The 18,284-nt window shown below is 41.9% G+C and overlaps 1 protein-coding gene across 4 annotated transcripts in view; it reads left to right on the forward strand.

Annotated features, from left to right (window-relative positions):
* MCC (MCC regulator of Wnt signaling pathway) overlaps positions 1-18,284 on the forward strand; it is a 433,554-nt gene that overhangs the window by 314,274 nt on the left and 100,996 nt on the right. For all 4 annotated transcript variants that reach the window (XM_086682183.1, XM_086682115.1, XM_086682242.1 and 1 more), the window contains one exon: positions 6,128-6,241. In XM_086682183.1, the coding sequence (XP_086538309.1) occupies positions 6,128-6,241 (114 nt within the window). The remainder of the gene's footprint in view (positions 1-6,127; positions 6,242-18,284) is intronic.

The raw sequence follows: 18,284 nt of genomic DNA on the forward strand, positions 1-18,284 counted from the left end.
GTTTCTTCCTCTTTAGCAAAGAAAACAGTTCACTAGGTGAAAGAATTTGGCACTACCTGTCGTCATCACTCAAACCTAAGCAAAAATGGGGTATACCTTGTATTTGGAAGGCAGGTGGCTCAATTAGGACAGAATGGTAATTCCCATCATCATGTAGCAGAAAGGAAATAGAGGTACCTTGGCAGGGAATGAACACCTCAGGTAGCACCAGAGCAAGTAAGAAAGAAAGAAAAGAACAGGCACAGTTTGCCCTGGATGAGCTTACCTCCCACCAATGCAGGGAAGGCCGCCTCTGCCATCACACCATTAGTGCTCCATGGTGCCTGTGTCTGGATGGAGATTCTGGAATGAATTCATTCCTCTGTCTCAGGTGTGGCTATGGAAGACTTTGGCCCCTTTGAAGACAGTGTTGTTGAAGGGTAAACCAGAGTCCCAGAAAGATGGGTTAAAATGGCAGGTGTAGAATTTGGCAGCCTAGATTCAGGTCCTGGATGTCCTTCACCAACTGTGGACTTTGGGAAAAGTACTTGTCCCTCAGCAAACAGGAAACCCTGGCTTCCCTGCAGGCCACAGAGCTCGAATGTGATGGCGAAGTCCAGTGGGCTGATGCAGGGGAGAGTGCTGTGCAAACTGGATAGTGTGGGGACATGCTTGTTGCTGTTGCCAGTAGTAGCAAGGTGGAGAAGCACCTTACAATTGTAAATACACAGCGATGCTTCTGGAGACTCCTTTGAGTCACTGGGCTGCTGGCTTAAAAGGGCATCTTAAGAAGTGTGAAGAAGCCCTTTGTCACACAGCTATTATGTAACAGGAGAAGCATCTATCCATGTAGCCCAGGAGGAACTGTCACAAAGGCACTGCTGGCTTGTCACCCGGGCCTCTGGCATCTGTCCTAGGCTAAGCAAGCCTGTTCTTAGAGCTAGTTGAATGATGAAATACTAGCGAAGTAATGTTTCATCCAAAAATAACAGCCATTTTGACAGTTATCTTGCAGTCAAATTTCCAGGTGGTTTAGTCTCATTTGGACACACACTATAAAATGAATGTGAGGCAGGTCTCAAAGCAGCCTGGGGACTTAGTGCCTCATATCTCCAGAATGATGAAGTAAGTATGGATTTATATCCGTCAAGCACTAGACCCACATTTGTTTAGAAAGCGTCAAGGTCCCATCCCCACCTTGCTTAGGCCTCGGGTAAAATTTTCACAGAGATTTAAGAGCCTTGGCAGTCAGTTCCTTAAGATAAACCTTAGGACTTCAGCAGAATCAGACAAAGCAGCTATGGTCTCTCAATCCTATGCTGATACCCACAAGGAAGTAAGCTGCTCCATGACAGGACCGGCTTACTCACTCATCTGAGTGGCCTACCCACTACCTTTGATGGGGCTTAGTCTGGGAAGCTTGTTGACTTGAAACTTGTTGACTTAAAACTTGGCTGGGAAAGGGAAAATGGGCCTTTGTTGAAAGCTTACCTGGTTCCAGACACAAAGTGTGAGTTATTTTTTTTTTAAGTTATTTATTTATTTTGAGAGAGAGAGTGTTTGTGAGAGCAGAGGAGGGGCTGAGAGAGAGAGAGAGAGAGAGAGAGAGAGAGAGAGAGAGAGAGAGAGAGAATGCCAAGCAGGCTCCATGCTGTTAGCACAGAGCTCGACACAGGGCTCAATCTCAGGAACTGTGAGACGATGACCTCAGCCAGAATCAAGAGCTAGACACTCAACTGACTGAGCCACCCAGGCACCGCTGTGCGAGTTATTTTACGGATGCTGTCTCATTTGTCTCTATGGCAACCTTATAACAAAGCGATTAAATAAACTATCTAAAGGTAGTCCACCTACAAGTGGCATAAATGAGATTGGAATCCAGGCTTCTCTGGTTCTTTATAAATTAGGATTAGATCGACTTCATTTGCTAGAATACTTCAGCATAGTAGTGGCCTATACAACAGAAGTCTGGAGTCAACAGTCCAAAGGTGGTAGGAGCAAGTTTTGGCTCTCTGGAGTATAGACCTCATCTTTAAGGAGGAGGATGGCTGCTGGGGCTCCATCTACCACATTCATGTACCCCAAGCAGCAAGGATAGGGGAAAAAAAAAAGGGTATGGCTTCTCTCAGAAAGATTTTCTCAGAACTCCCACATAATATTTTTGCTTATGTCTCATTGGTCAGAACTTCATCATACGGCTACTCCTAGCTCCACCTGCAAGGGAGGCTGGCAACTGGGATGTTTTAGCTGAATGACAATATGACCAGCCCAAAATTAGGGTCTCGTTCCTGAGTATGAAGAGAAGAATGAATTGGGGAGGACACTAGCACAAACTCTGAACGTTATATATGTTTTTTTCTCTTTGGTTAGTGAAACATCTTTTAATGGTAATTTATGGGTCATATGTCTGAAGCTCTGAGTCAAGGTAGAGGGCATTTCCAAACTCAGAAGACAAGTAAAGAGATCTCAAAAAATGGTATACGTGTAATTTTCCTATTACAGATATTTAACAATTTTGGTTACTTTTGTTAAATTTATCTTTCTAGAATTAAAACCCACTGTTAGTCCTTTTAAAAATTAGCCAGATAGGTGCACCTGGGTGGCTCAGTTGGTTAAACATCTGGCTTTTGAACTCAGGGTGGTGAGTTGAAGCCCCATGTTGGACTTCGAGCTGGGTGTGAAGCCTATTTAAAAAAGTATACCCAAAAAGACCTCTCGGCTTCTTATTTTTTAATACTTGCCTTGGCAGGACATAGGTTGTGTGATAACTTGTAGTGGTGCTCTCAAACCCTCTAGCCTTTGAATTTGCAGGGATATCAGGAGGTCTGTCAGAATGAAGGGGAGCAAAACCCAAAAAGATGGGAGGTCGAACTAACTTTTGATTACTGAGTTATTGATGGGGGGTCTTCTTGTAGTGACAACTTAGCGTACTTCATGCTCAGTCATCAGGCAGTAAGGGGGTGCCGTCAGCCCGATTCTAAGCAACATGTCTGTTTTATCCACTCTGCCCCCCACTCTGTAGTTAGTTTCTGTTGAGTAACTGTCAGCAACATTAAAGAACATGTGTATATTCTACTTTGTTGTTGTTTTTAATTTTTATCTTCTATCAGAAGAGCTGGTTGATGGGGAAAGAAGATGCAGCCAGGAAGAGAAAGAACCCTTCATAGTTTTTATGCTACAGCCATCATGTGCAGAATATATAGCCACAACTCTTTTGTTTCTTTAATACAAAAGCCTCTTTTAAAAATAACACTTGGGGTGCCTGGGTGGCTCATTTGGTTGAGCTACTGACTTTGGCTCATGATCCAGGGGTTTGTGAGTTTGAGCCTCGTATCAGGATCTCAGCTGTTAGCATGGAGCTGGCTTTGGATCCTCTGTCCCCGCCTCTCTCTGCCCATCCCTCACCCATTCGTGTGTGTTCTCTCTCTCCAAAATAAACATTAAAAAAATTAAAAAATAATACATATAAATAAAAAAAAACTTATTAAACAATTCTAACTAATTCTAATTCTTATTAAACAATTCTAATTCTAGCTAATATGTTAGAATGTTTATTTTTCTGTTACATTTTTTTTTCTTTTATAATCAGAGGGAAATACTTTAAGTAAAGTTTTCATCCACATAAAAAATTGAAAATTACCATCACATACAACATCATATAGCGGGGAAAGGACACTGGTGGCCTTGGTGCTAGTGTTGAGTTATCCATAGGATTTTGAGTAAGCAAGTCAATCTCTGGGTTTTAGGTCCTCACCAGCAAATGTGGAATGGGAGATGTCAAGTACCCAGGGCCCTTTCCCCAAACAACTACGATTATGACCCATGAGAGAGTCTACAAAACTTATGTGGCATCTGTGGCTTCTTAATTTGGAGTTTATGGAAAGAGTCCAGACTGTGTTATCACCATAATTAGGTGAAATACGTGCATCAACCCCAAATTTATATTCTTCTCTAAGAGAAGAATCTGTCACCCGCATGGATTCTTAAGGAATTTGTGACCCAAAGAAGGTGAAGAACAACTGGTCTACTCTCATTTCATAGAGAGGCATCTTCCATCCAGGAAAACAAAGAGACTTGGCCCAGATGCACATCGTATGGATCTTCCTGGCAATCTGGAGAGTTGATAGGCCCAAAGGTGTTATCTGCTCCAAGCTGGATACTCTCCCCAGTAGGGATGACCCCCTGGACCCTCTCTGCCGTGTGCTTTGATGGAAATAACTACTCTGTGTGTCTCCTCATCTGGCCCAGTTTATGAAGTTAGTGTGGAATGTAGAGCTTCCTCTGTCAACTTTTCCCTCCTAATTCTCCCCCAAGTCCTTCAGGTTGTCCTTCCCCCAGAAGTAGGAGGGAGATGTGGGAGAGAGGAGGCATGTCTAGGTTTATATAGTTGGGATCTTTGTTTCCACTCCTGTATTTCTTAAAGAACATTTCAGCTCCCCAAGTATTTTATCCTTCTCTCCAGAGAAGTGGTAAAGCCTCTCCCAAGACTCGACAGAATGTGTAACAGACCACAATGTCTGACACTGAAAGAAAATTCTCAGATTGACAGTTCAGAGGCAGAGGGGGCAACCCAGCTGTCTAAAGGAGTGAATTTGAGTCCCTCTCCACCCTCCTGGAAGCAGAACAGCCTCAAAAAGATTGTACAATGGGAACACTGTGGTATTTGTGCTGAGAATTCATCACATAAAACCTTGTATCTGAAACCCAAAGTGACCTTTTTCTGGGCAGCCGTAGCCCTACACGAGAAGGCAAATACCACCAGATTGCCTGACATTTCCTTTTTTAAATTTCAAGCATTCCTAATTTCAAATCGGCTATTGATCTGTTGGTTTGCAGCCCTGATGCAATTAAGCGAAGTCACATTCACTGCTGTTCTAGTCTAACATAAACAACTGCTTTGATAGCCCAGACTCTGCCCTGTACATCCTTGTCCCGTACTCCCCCTCGCCCCCCAACAAACCTACCAGCCAACATGCAGTTGCAGAAAAGCATTTTCTAAACCTGAAATTAAAATCTTCAAAGTTGAACTGTGTACTGTCGTGCCACGTCCATCTTTAAAGATCATGTTTATTTGCTCACTCCTTTAACTCCCTCTTGGCAGAAGCTACTAAAAACCTGCAAGGAAGGAAGGTTTGTTCTGATTGCAGCTACTCACCCAAACATAGTGTACAATTCAGCTGGGGAACAGTCTGAGTTCCCCCCTGGAACTGGTGATGAAGACCGATGAGAAGTAGTGACTCAAAGGGCCAAGAAGGTTGAAGGGTGTTGCTCTGGGATCAGTGTGTTGAACAGATCCTAAACAGATCTGTTTAAGCCATTGGCCTGGAAGGCCACAAAAGGCAGGTGTGGTAGCTGTTGGTGCAGCTGCAGCTCAGTGTTTGGGCTTGGATGTTGAGCAGATTGAGATCTCAGAAGTGCAGGGTGGTACCCCTTTGCTACTGTGCTGAAGAACATCACTTGTAGCTCCTGTTAACCTGAGGATGTTGGCTGGGGACAGAGATCTGGAGGGGTTCTTTGTTTGTCTTTTCCTAGCATCCTTATCAGCATTCTAGTTCTGCTCCTACGAGAGGGTCTACTTGCCCAGAAGGAGCATCTAGTCAGGGTAGTCTGTGTGGGGGACCATGAGGAAAGATGAGCTGGCAAGGACCACTTTAAAGAGGTCCTGGGGGAAAAAAAAAAAGACCTCTCCCAGTTTTTCTTAATATTCAGCCCCATGGTCTGTCTGTACATGTGGCAATATGGGTGATTGAACTGCCCTATTCACCTTTCATATTTCCCAAAGGTAAAAAGCTAATTTGGTTCTCCCTTTTCCTTGCTGCTCAGGTTGAGAATCAGGCGACCCCACACCAGCTCTTAATCTCATTCTCACTGAGTAACTCAGTGAAAGCCCTGAGAATGAGAAGCGTTGCTCTCTGTCCTGATTTAACCACCAAAATTAGGTCCTGCTGCCCACACATAAATCTTCTCCCTGTTACATTTAGGGTGACCATATAACCTGGCTTGCCTGGAAGACACCTGATTTAATAGCACCCATTGTAGATGATGCATTTTTTTAATATGATCACACTAATTACAAGGAATGAAGGGAAGGAATGTTTCTGCCAAAGGATCTAACTAACCTTGTGCTCCTTTCTTTCTGTTGCCACAGCTCCACTTGGCAGCCCTGGCATCACTCAAGGGAGATATAGTGGAGCTTAATAAACGTCTGCAGCAAACAGAGCGGGAACGAGACCTTCTGGAAAAGAAATTGGCCAAGGCACAGGTAAGGGATCTGGAAAGTTTTTAGAAAACATTTGTATTTTTTATTTTAAGAGAAAACACAGAGGGGCACCTGGGTGGCTCAGTTAGTTAAGCATCTGACTCTTGATTTTGGCTCAGGTCATGACATGTCCCATTATCCTTGATTTGTTGAAACCATGCTTTCAACAAATGAAGAGCAGAATGCTTCATCTTTGCATTAACATTTTTCAAGTTCATTAATTACCTATAATCCTTGGAAATTGCCCAGTGAATTTTTAAATATATTATTACGAAATTGTAGATTTAAACATATTTGGGTTTTATTCTGTTGTAATTATTTTCCTTACAGAAACTCAAATCATATTATCTTTGGCCAGTATGAATGTCTTGATGTTGGCTTTGAGTCTTTTGACATGAGTCTGGTAGTTACTCCAGACTCATCTAGTGCATTTTTTGTCCCAAATATGGTAGTGACCATTCCCCAAGTAGCTCTTGTTTCTCTCTGCAGAAAATGATACTTCAGTACCACAGTCTGGGTGCAAAGGTTGCTTACTGCTTCTAGGTTAGTCATTGCTTTCAAGCTTCCTTTATTAGACACAGCCAGGGAATTCTTTATTCCTTATTTATTTAGATATTAATATTAAGATAAAATACTTTAGGAGTTCATACTAATAGCTGCGGTTTAAATTCGGATTACAAAGGCACTTTTTATTTAGCTTCTTGTATGTTTATCTGTATCTCCTTCCTTTCACGCTAAGAATCCTGGTTCTTAAGGTTTCAGAGGATGATTAAATTAGAATATTCTGTAATTACTTACTTGCTTCATTCCATAGTATATATGGTTTCAGAATAGGGGCGCCTGGGTGGCTCAGTCAAACGTCCGACTTCAGCTCAGGTCATGATCTCGCGGTCCGTGAGTTCGAGCCCCGCGTCGGGCTCTGTGCTGACCACTCAGAGCCTGGAGCCTGTTTCCGATTCTGTGTCTCCCTCTCTCTCTGTACCTCCCCTGTTCATGCTCTGTCTCTCTCTGTCTCAAAAATAAATAAACGTTAAAAAATAAATTAAAAAAAAAAAGAATATTACTACCACTATGACAAATGCAGTTCCTGAGAAGAATTTAATTTGGTTTTTTTGTTTGTTTGTTTTTGGTTGCATTATGCTCTCTTCACTCCTCCAGTTACTTGCAGTTGTCCTCTATCCACCCTGCCTGACCATATGGCCATTGCAACTCATATTCTTCCCTTCTAGTCCTCATTTGGTCTTCGACAAGTAAATATATATTTCATGTTTACTATGGTCTTTATGTCAATGTTCCTCTGTTTGTTTATTGCCTGAAGCTTATTTTCTAGTAGATTCCTCAGGGAGGGCTCAGGGGAATAATCTTCACCAAGCTCTTGCTCATTAATGATGGTGCGTGTGTGCCCTTTGTACTCGAAAGGCATTTCTGCTAGATATAAAACCCTTGGCCCATCTTTTCTTGGCTATGTCTCCTTATTCTTTTATTCAACACAGAGCGTTGCCCTCAAAGTCTGATAATACAGCTTTCTTTGCCTCACAAGACACTTACTCTAGACATCCATGGCATATTTTTTCTTTATTTTTTTTAAGTCCAGTAATTTTACTAGAGTAACTTTTTTAAAAAGATTTTATTTTTAGGTAATTTCTATGCACAGTGTGGGGCTGAAACTCAACTCTGAGATCAAGAGTCATACACTCCACCAACTGAGCCAGCCACAAGCACCCCTACTAAAGTAACTTTTTTTTAACCATGTTTATTTATTTTTTTAAATTTACATCCAAGTTAGCATATAGTATAACAATGATTTTAAGAGTAGATTCCTTAATGCCCCTTACCCATTTAGCCCATCCTCCCTCCTACAACCCCTCCAGTAACCCTGTTTGTTTTCCATATTTAAGAGTCTCTTATGTTTTGTCCCCCTCCCTGTTTTTATATTATTTTTGCTTCCCTCCCCTTATGTTCATCTGTTTTGTATCTTAAAGTCCTCATATGAGTGAAGTCATATGATATTTGTCTTTCTCTGACTAACTTCGATGAACATAATACCCTCCAGTTCTATCCATGTAGTTGCAAATGGCAAGATTTCATTCTTTTTGATTGCTGAGTACCACATCTTCTTTATCCATTCATCCATCGATGGACATTGGGGCTCTTTCCATACTTTGGCTAGTGTTGATAGCGCTGCTATAAACATGGGGATGCATGTGCCCTTCGAAGCAGCATACCTGTATCCCTTGGATAAATACCTAGTAGTGCAATTGCTGGGTCATGGGGTAGTTATATTTTTAGTTTTTTGAGGAACTTCCATACTGTTTTCCAGAATGGCTGCACCAGTTTGCATTCCCACCAACAGTGCGAAAGAGATTTCTCTTTCTCCTCATCCTTGCCAACATCTGTTGTTGCTTGAGTTGTTAATGTTAGCCATTTTGACAGGTGTGAGGTGGTATCTCATTGTGGTTTTGATTTGTATTTCCCTGATGATGAGTGGTGTTGAGCATTTTTTTCATGTGTCAGTTGGCCATCTGGATGTCTTCTTTGGAGAAGTGTCTATTCATGTCCTTTGCCCATTTCTTCACTGGATTATTTGTTTCTGGGTGGAGTTAACTCTTAATTTTAGTCATCCTGGTTTGATATTATCAGATTTTCTGTGTATTGTTTTGATTATCTCTTTTAATCTTCTAATGTCAGGGAAGTTTTAAAAATTTATAGAGTTGAATATTCTGTTCTCTTTGATTTTTTTTCTTCAAGGATGCTTATTATTTGTATGTTAGATCATTTTTGACTGTTTTCAGTATCTCACTATCCATATCCTATCTCTCCCTTTGTACTTGTTTTTTCCTGTTGTCCATCTAATATTTGTTTTGGGACATTATATGTTGTGTTTATTCTCTCTTGTGTGCCTTCTAGTTTAGTCTTTATTCCTGAAATGCATTTTTATTTATTTCTGATTTTTGTCTGTGTTCTGTTACTGAGTTTTTCTAATTCTGAATTACATTCTTTCATGTCTTATGTCATTTTATTTCCTTCAAGTCTTTTGGCTTATTTTGAAATAGTAGGCTATTGTTTGGGGCTTTTGAGGGTGGGGGGAGATGTTCCATTTTGTGGTATGCTTTCATGGTATATAGGGATATTATTCTACTCTTTTTTTCTTTCTTCTTATAACTTTATATGGAATTTGACCTCACTACTTTTCCATTTTTTATTTTTATGTGAAAAATAGTTTCCTTGAACTTTTAGGAGGCAGGATTTAAGGTGGCTTTATAAGTTCACAAGGCTTAGTCTCCTGTTGTTTTCATTTTGTCAGAAATAAGGCAGACCGCTCTCTGACACTTCCTAGCTCTTTTCCCCTCACCTACTTCTATTTGGATCTACTCCTTCTTTTGTCTCTGTTACCCCATTCTGTTCAGTCCTTTTTTTTTTTTTTTGAAGTTTATTATTTATTTTGAGAGAGGGGAGAGACAGAGAGGGAGAGAGAGAATCCTAAGCATGCTCTGCACTGTCAGCACAGAGCCCAGTGCAGAGCTCAATCCTGAGAACCGTGAGATCATGACCTGAGCTTAAATAAGAGTCAGGTGCTCAACTGCCTGAGTCAGTTCAATCCTGTTCAATCCTGATCCCACTGTCAGCAGTTTCTCCTCCTAGAAGCAAGTCCTGGGGCCAGTCTTGCAAGTTCTCAAGGACTAGCTGCTTTAGCTCTTTCAGATCTTAGTGTGGACCCCTTCTTTATTTACTCTTGGCTCAGGCAGAAGCTTCCTAGTGTTAGCTACTGTTCTTTAGTTGGCCCTCATCACTTTCCCATGTATACTTACTGATTATTTTGGGGTTTTCCAGTTCTCAAGTCCACCAACCTTGTTGCTTCCCTCCATGCTTCTGCCCACTCAGACACCCTTCCGGGCTTGTGGATAGTGTGGATTTGTCCTTACTTACTTGTGTTTTGTTGCTCAAGAGGATACCTTGCCTCTAAGCTTTAGTTGTGCTGCATAGGTGCTCTGTTTTCACGTGGGAATTGAAGAGAGATCTAAAAACCAGGCTGCCAGTCATTGGTCTAGATGACCTATGGAAAGTTTTGAAAACTCATGTCTCATAATTGTAGATGGTTTGAGTACGGAGGAAAGACCCTTTATACTTGAGATCATTTACTTCCACATTTGTCAGGCATCCCAGAGAGGTTAACTTGCTTAGTGAAGGTCAAGTGAATAGCTTAGCACCAGAGCTAAGACAAGGTCCCCAGTGTTCTTTCCTCATATAGGATGTTATTCAGATCAAAATTGTCAGTTTGTACTTAGGTGAAGACTTAAAATATTTTCCTTCTGATAGTAAAAGTAATAAAAATATGATAGGAAAAATTGGAAAGAAAGCATTGTAATGTTTCAGTAGTGGGCCCTGGTGAATTAAAACATGTTTTAATGTTTGTTTGTTTGTTTCATAAGGGTTTTTTGAGAGAGTGATTATTTTTGTATTGAAGAAAAATATAAAATAGTGTTAAAGTGACCATGTTTTCTAATTTACAACCATCCAAAGTCAACTATTGTTATTAGTTCTTATCAGTGAGTATTTTTTTAAGAGGAAAGAAATTATGAAAGCCCTTAACTGGAAGCTGACATGTACTACAGCCTTGGATTTTTAAAAGATGACCAGGAGGGTATTTATTAAAATGTAAGACTACAAAGACAGAACATCTTGTGCAGAGGATGGTAGAGGATAATGGAAAACTTTTTTCTTTGCTAGATCAAGGATTGAGTCAGCTCCCTTTTAACTTACTTATGGTTAAGATAATCTTATGTAAGAGTTTTTGGTGGCTTGTTATATCATAGTGCCATTAATTGACTCTATCCTGTTTGCATTCTTATACTAAATATACTTAAAAATTATTCTCTGTTCCTTTCAATGGAGATGTCTCCCCAGTTCAGATACTGGGACCCAATAAGAGAACATGAAAAAAAGGTCAGACTCGCCAGTCTCATATCTTTTATGAAGTTAAGATTTATGCAAGAAAAAATAAGAACAATGAAATGGCTGTGCCATGCTTCCTTTGTTATATGCCTTGGTGAGTGATTGATGTTTGAGGCTTGACCAGATTGTGGAAGAGCAAGTTCATGCATACATTTATGCTCTGTGGCTTTAGTAAGTTTTACCAGCTCTCTAAATACTATGGAACCATGATTAAACTAAAATGCAAACAGTGGCTGTATTCATTAGTAATTTGCAAAAAGAGCTTCAACATCTGTTGAGTCACTATTGATGGTGACACTGGAACCAGATGAATACAAAAATGTTTATTATACGTGGTCATAAAGTCAACCTGCCAGTAGAGTTCTAAGAATAAGGAGCTTATATCAGTGTGATGGGGAAGGCAAAGTACTTCTGTGTTTATTTTCTATTGTTGTGTAATAAGTTACCACAAAAACTGGCTTTAAAGAACACACATTTATTAGCTCACAGTTCTGTGCATCAGAAGCTCAGGTATGGCTTAACTGGGTTCTATGCGTGTTTGTAATCAAGGTGTTGGCCAGAGCTGAATACTCATCTGAAGCCTCAACTGGTGAAGAGTCCACTCACCCATGTCCTTGGCAGAATTTATTTCTTTGTGGTTGTAGGATTCAGGACACTTTGTTTTTTCAAAGCCATCCATGCAGAGAAAGATTCTAGAATAAGTCTGCTGATAAGACAGTCTTATATAAGGTAATGGGAGTGATGTCCATTACCTTTGCCACATTGTATTAGTTAGAAGCCAGTCACTGGTCCCATGCAGGCTCAGTAAGAGGGTATCACACAAAGGAGATTCAGGGATCATAAGGGCATTTTGGAGGCTGTTCATCACAACTTCCTGGGGGATTTGATTAACAACACCACTATTAGCTTATGCCAGTAGTGATAATCACCATACTTCTTGAGCTATATTTGTGCCAGGCGTGTGCCAAGCATTCTGCATGCTTTATCTCAGGGAGTTCTCATAGTGACCTATGGTGCAGGTACTAATAACATGGCTGTTTTATGAATGAAAGAATTAAGGTTTAGGGAATTTGAGTATCTTGCCTGAGATTATGTAGCTAGAAAGTAACCAAGAGTTAGAATTTGAAGCAAGGTTTTGTGGGAATCCACAGCTGTACTGATCCCTGTATGTCTCTTAAGCTGCCCAGGCTGCTCTTAGCATCCAGAGGGGATCTCAAAGTCACGAGGAGGGGATGATGCACAGGTCCATTTGGTTTAAATATCCCTTCCATCCCAATCAAACGGGCACATAGATACATGCATGCATTTGCACCAACATTAAATAGCCTCATAGGGAACAGCCTTGTGGGAAGCTGGCAAAGATCATATATAGTACTAGTTTGATGCTTTCAGCATATTTGCTATTTATTTAGTACCAACCGTTTTAAATTGCTGCATTTTTAAGTGCTATAAAATGATAATTCAAACAAGCTTTTGAATCCCTTTGAAATGAAATCAGTCAGTAGTAATACAGACACTTTCTTGTTTAAAGTTTTTTTTTTTTTTTTGAGTTTTTGAAAGAAAGAGCATGCATGTGTGTGAGCAGGGGAGGGCAGAGAGAGAGAGAGAGAGAGGGAGAGAGAGAATCCATGCTAACAGCATGGAGCCTAAAATGGGGCTCGATCCCACAAACCATGGGATCATGACCTGAGCTGAAATCCAAAATTGGACACTTACCGAACTGAGCCAGCCAAGCACTCCATAAAGATTTTTTAAAAATGTTTATTTATTTTGGGGCGCCTGGGTGGCTCAGTCGGTTAAGCGTCCGACTTCAGCCCAGGTTACGATCTCGCGGTCCCTGAGTTCGAGCCCCGCCCGCGTCGGGCTCTGGGCCGATGGCTCAGAGCCTGGAGCCTGCTTCCGAGATTCTGTTGTCTCCCTCTCTCTCTGACCCTCCCCCGTTCATGCTCTGTCTCTCTCTGTCTCAAAAATAAATAAACATTAAAAAATTAAAAAAAAAAATGTTTATTTTGAGAGAGAGAGCGAGCAGGGGAGGTGTAGAGCAAGAGAGAGAGGAGAATCCCAAGCAGGCTTCACATTGTCAGCATAGAGCCCAGCATGGGACTCCATCTCACGAACCCATGAAATCGTGACCTGAGCCAACATGAAGAGTCAGACGCTGAACTGACTGACCCACCCAGGCACCCTCAGAACACTTTCTATTTCTAAGCCCTCTGTCTTTGGAAAGCAAGTCTTCTGAATTTTCTGCCTCTTGGCTTTTAGGAAGAAAACATAAATAGTTTTCATTAAATGTAATGGAGAGAGTCCTTTCTTATCTCTTTTTCTCATTGTATGAAATACTTACAGATGTGGTTGGCATGCATTCTCTGTGTCAGGAATGTTCTCTATTCCTTTCTTACTGGTTTTATACTTTTCTTTGGTAAATTGCTCTTGCTGTTTTGCTCATCAAAGGCATTTCCATTTGTGCTGGGCCTCTTTGTTTAGTTGGCCTTGTTCCTCCCACCTTCCCCTTGGGAGGACCTGGGCCAGGCCTTAGAATGAAGATGAAAATACCCTTAGTAATATTACTGAGACCAATCCATTGTGATCCTGAGAGAGTAGCATTACTTCTTCGGGTATTTTAAAAGGGAGTGGTGCTGACCCCCTTCCCCAGGACGGTTGAGAGGGTTAACAGATGAATGATGGCATTGCAGTTTTCAAGAATGGAGTTCATAATGCTCTTAGGTTTGACAGCTGAGACTAATGTGATGATTAAAGATCAGTGGCCTCTGTGGGGGTAAGATAAAACCCAGTGAAGAACATTAACAAAACCATAAAGCTCCTTAGCATCAGCACATTGCACAGGGTTTTTCCAACAAGGGCTCAAGTTCTCAGACCAGTCTGTCTCAAGGCTGACTCATGGCTTTATCCCTGGATTGCACCAATAGCAGACATGAGACTAAAGGGTTTTATTCTTGGTGGTTGTAATGATACTGCTTGTTTTTAATAAACATTTTTTGCATATAGGCAATTTCACCAATATATGTGGCTAGACATACGTATTTATATAGATTTTAAATTTGCTTCATCATCAAATAGGAGAGCTGATACCTAGGGAAAATGCTCAGAGTATACGTTAAGTGTCAGGATGAAATTCAGGAAAAACGCAATTTCATCCTATCCAACCCCAGTCTTTTTTTCCTTGCCTTTCAGACCAACGGTTGGTAGTTGTAGGAGCAATCCTAATGATTCTGACCTCCAGAAACTCATGGCAGGCAAGATGCTGCAACCACGGGCTTGCTTTCTCTGCTGTATTGCAGGATCAGTCCAAAAACTGATGAATACAGGCTGGGAGGAGGGAGAACCCTGGATGCAATTCCCTGGGATCATAGGCAGCATGTTGTTTGAGACCATTTCTTACTTTGTTCGACTGAAATCATATGGAACGTTTGTGTATGGTGAAGAGAAGAAAATAATTTCTCACTTGGAAGTTTTGCAGGAAGAAGCTGCCATTCCTCCCTGTTAAGAAAGTCATCGCTGAGTAACTGACTTGGGCAGTTAACGCTGGCTTTATGGGAACTGGAGGGATCTAGAATGTCCTGTCTTACAGCCCCGTGTGTCTGCTTTTTTATTTCGGTGCTCCAGGGGGTTGAGGAGAGAATTGTCTGGGTTTTCTACTTCTCCTCTGATATTGGAAGGCATAGTACTTGGTGTTTCTTGGAGTTCAACAGAGGCAGGTCAGGGAAGGGGACCAAGGAGGGCGACTCTGGTGCCCCTGGAGATCTTTAGGCAAATGGTACAGAGACCAGCCCACAGGTCAGGGATCTGGGAGGGAGTTGAGGGGAGAAGATTGTGGCTACAATCGCTTTAACCCTTTGATGGCATGAACAGGCATCAGAAAGATTTTTCAGAGGGTTCTGCTTGTCTGGGATATAACAAATCAGTAACTTTAATTTGTTTTCATCTGTAAAATGGTTGTATCATCAGAATATGCAGTGATAACACATAACCGCAGATTTGCAGTGGCTTAAGATATGAAAGGTGTATTTCTGGTTCCTTGCTAGGAGCTCAGTAGTGCTGGCAGAAAACTCTGTGTGGCATTGTCCTCAGCCAGCCTCCTAAGCTGAAGGGCTTCCACCGTCTGGAACATTGCCAGCAGCCATGGCCTGGGAAGGGAATGTAGCAAATGCTGAAGGAGCTGGTAAAGGCTTCCAGGTGTAAATGGTATCAATTCACTGAGATCTCATTGGCTGAAACAAGTCACATGGCCACATATCCGGCTTCATGGGAAAGGGGAAGTATAATCCCACCACGTGCAAGGGTGGAGGTGAACCAGAGTCTTGATGAGCACCCCTGCTGGGTACTGCAGGGGTGCTGGCACTTATGGGATGCACATCCCACATGGTGGCTCCGGTAGAGCCGCATATACATAAGAAAATACTGGAGAGAAATGAACACCATTTGAAAAAGGGTTTTATTCATGGATTATGGAGAAAGTGGACATCTATCATTTTTTAATGTGTATAAAGTACTTAAACTTGTAAGTTAAAAGTCAAAAAATTATAATCATAGAGGTAATGCTCCTTTTTCCTGCTTAGTTGTCATTGTTGTATTACCTTCTCAATTGAGGGTTTACTGGGCTACCTGACCCTGGGTGATTCTTCTGTGGTGGTATGATATGCAGCTTGACCTCGCCTGTGCCCCTGTGAAACAGAATGCCTGAAATCACACACCCTCCCAGGCTAAAAAAAATTGCTCTCACAGATCATGAAAACTGAGGGTGGGGAGAGGCATGGGTCAGTAACAATACTGGAGTGTGATAATAAAATCCGGCATGACTTGAACAAACCAGGCTTGCCCGTGCAGGAGCTTGCCAGGGCAGGAAGGCATGATCGTGCACAGAATGGCTGTGTCTGTCCTGGGTGCCGCTACTCCTCTTCTCCTTTTCCTGCACCAAAGTGTCCCTTGCTGGGGTTGGTCTTGTGCAGCTTTATGAGGACTATTTAACAAGGGTGTTTTGTTGGGTTCTGTTGGCTCCTGCAGGTCACGACTTGTTTTCTCCTGCCCTGTTGCTTTCATGGGAGTTGTGGTGCAGGCACCACAGCTTGGAAAAGCTCAAGGGATTTTCACTAAGCTTGGAGATGAGTGCCTCAATATATCTTGGTCTGGTTGCAATGAGTGTGGACAGAATGGGTAAAGTGTGTTTAATGTGACACCTCAAGGACACGTACAGATGGGGCTTGAGCAATGTCTTCTCCAGCCATTCATTCACCTTGAGGCTAAGAGGATAATTATTTTCCGGTGTTCTCTTGTCACTGTGTAAAGAATCCCCAGAGTACCTTTCCACCATCTCTCCTCCCCCCAACCCCCACTTTTGTCCTCCAGCACAGAATTCCACCCGGAAGCTGTGACTACAGTTTGCTTCAAAGTATGTGTCATAGTGACCCCCACTGTGGCACCCAGCACACCATCTTAAATGTTATAGGAAATCGAGACATATCTATTATTTGTAGAGGAAGAATTAAATTACAGAGGCTTTCCACTATTTTAGGAAACCATACTTATGGAAAAAAATATAGGAATGTAAACCAGATATCTTTGCCTTCAGCTAGGAATTTTTTTTTTCTCCAATATATTCTTGTTGCTACTCCCAAATGAACCCGTAAGTTCCAAATATACATTCTGAGTCTTTTGTCTCCTTTTAGCTACAAGTGCCATTCTGTCTGAATCATCAGGCTTCCTGTTGTCTCTTGTTCATACTCATACCCTCTAGGCAGACTCCCCAGTTAGAGGCAGGAGCGAAGATGCTTTAGTCCCAGATAACATGCTCTCATTATCTGGGCATTGGCCATCTGCTTTTCCAGCAACCCGGATCTTGCCTGTGAAGTAGCTCACAACAGTCACCAGGGATGCCCAGAGTTGTCTTGGTGGTTATCAGTTGATCGTGTGCCTTTTTCTTGTATGAATATTTGCACACCTTCATTTTTAAGTGAATTTGGCAGTTTCTGGTCTGCTTTGGTGATGGTAGTGGGCTGTTGACCTCTGAAGACTGTGGAAGAGGAAGAGTGAGTGAGGAATTGGTGGGGAGGGAGAGCTGTTAAGTTTGTGAGGGGAAGCCTTTCACAGTGATTTGTAGCCCTACAGAGCTGAATATGGAAAAGCAAAGAGGAGGAGCCAGCAAGATGGCAGGAAGAGTCGTGGTGGAAATGAGATCCAGGTCAAACTGGGCATGATTTTGTAATTATTTTAAGATCTAGAACTGGTGATCTTCATGAGAGTGCCAGCTACACTGACACATGTACATACCACATACACACACGTGCACACACGTGCATGTACACACACACAATTTGAAGGTGGGAATAAAGACTGATAACAAAAACTCACAGATACTTTGTGGGGATGGAGAAAAACAGTATTCTGCTGTGGCTATGTTCCAAAGAAATGTGAGCCTTTTTCACTTTTTGACAGATACTGTCTTTGACACCCTGTCATTTTGTGGACTTCTATTGTCCCTTGTAAAATATGGTGGATCATGGATGAAAAGCATTATTTCATGCAAAGAGTACTTGGGGCCTGTTACAGTTTTGTTCTGTTTAGGAAAGCTTCCCTATAAATGGGACTTAGACTCACCCTTCATTCTTGCCTCTCCTTCCACTTATTTCCTGAGCGTGTGACCTTGAGTGGACATTATTTGATGTTGCAGGTTGTCCCTAAGAACAGAAATTCACATCACTATTTCTGTGAAAGCAGCTGTCGCACCAAACATCTGTGATACAGCTTCCACAACCTCCTTGCCTTCAATCTTGCTCCTGGAGCTCTGAGCAGCCCCCAGGAAGTTACCACATTAATACTGATCAAGTCGTTCATAGGTGTGGTCCCTGCCGGGATATATACCACCATATTTATCAGACTTCTTTGCTGTGTATTTCTGTTTCAGTATTGAGTTGGGCTTGGTGTAGTGTTCTGCTTATCTTTGAAGGCTTTTGTCCCCGCCCAGTAGCTTCTGGGTTACACCATGGGAAACCACAGATTTAGGGAGGTAGGAGGACAGTGGGACGTGGTGGGTGAGAAGTCTTACCCTTTTCCGTCTGCCACTAGCCCTGAAGGTGCA

The sequence above is a fragment of the Puma concolor genome, chromosome A1, assembly GCF_028749965.1.
Source record: "Puma concolor isolate L17-30 chromosome A1, mPumCon1.1.hap2, whole genome shotgun sequence".
Lineage (NCBI taxonomy): Eukaryota > Metazoa > Chordata > Mammalia > Carnivora > Felidae > Puma > Puma concolor.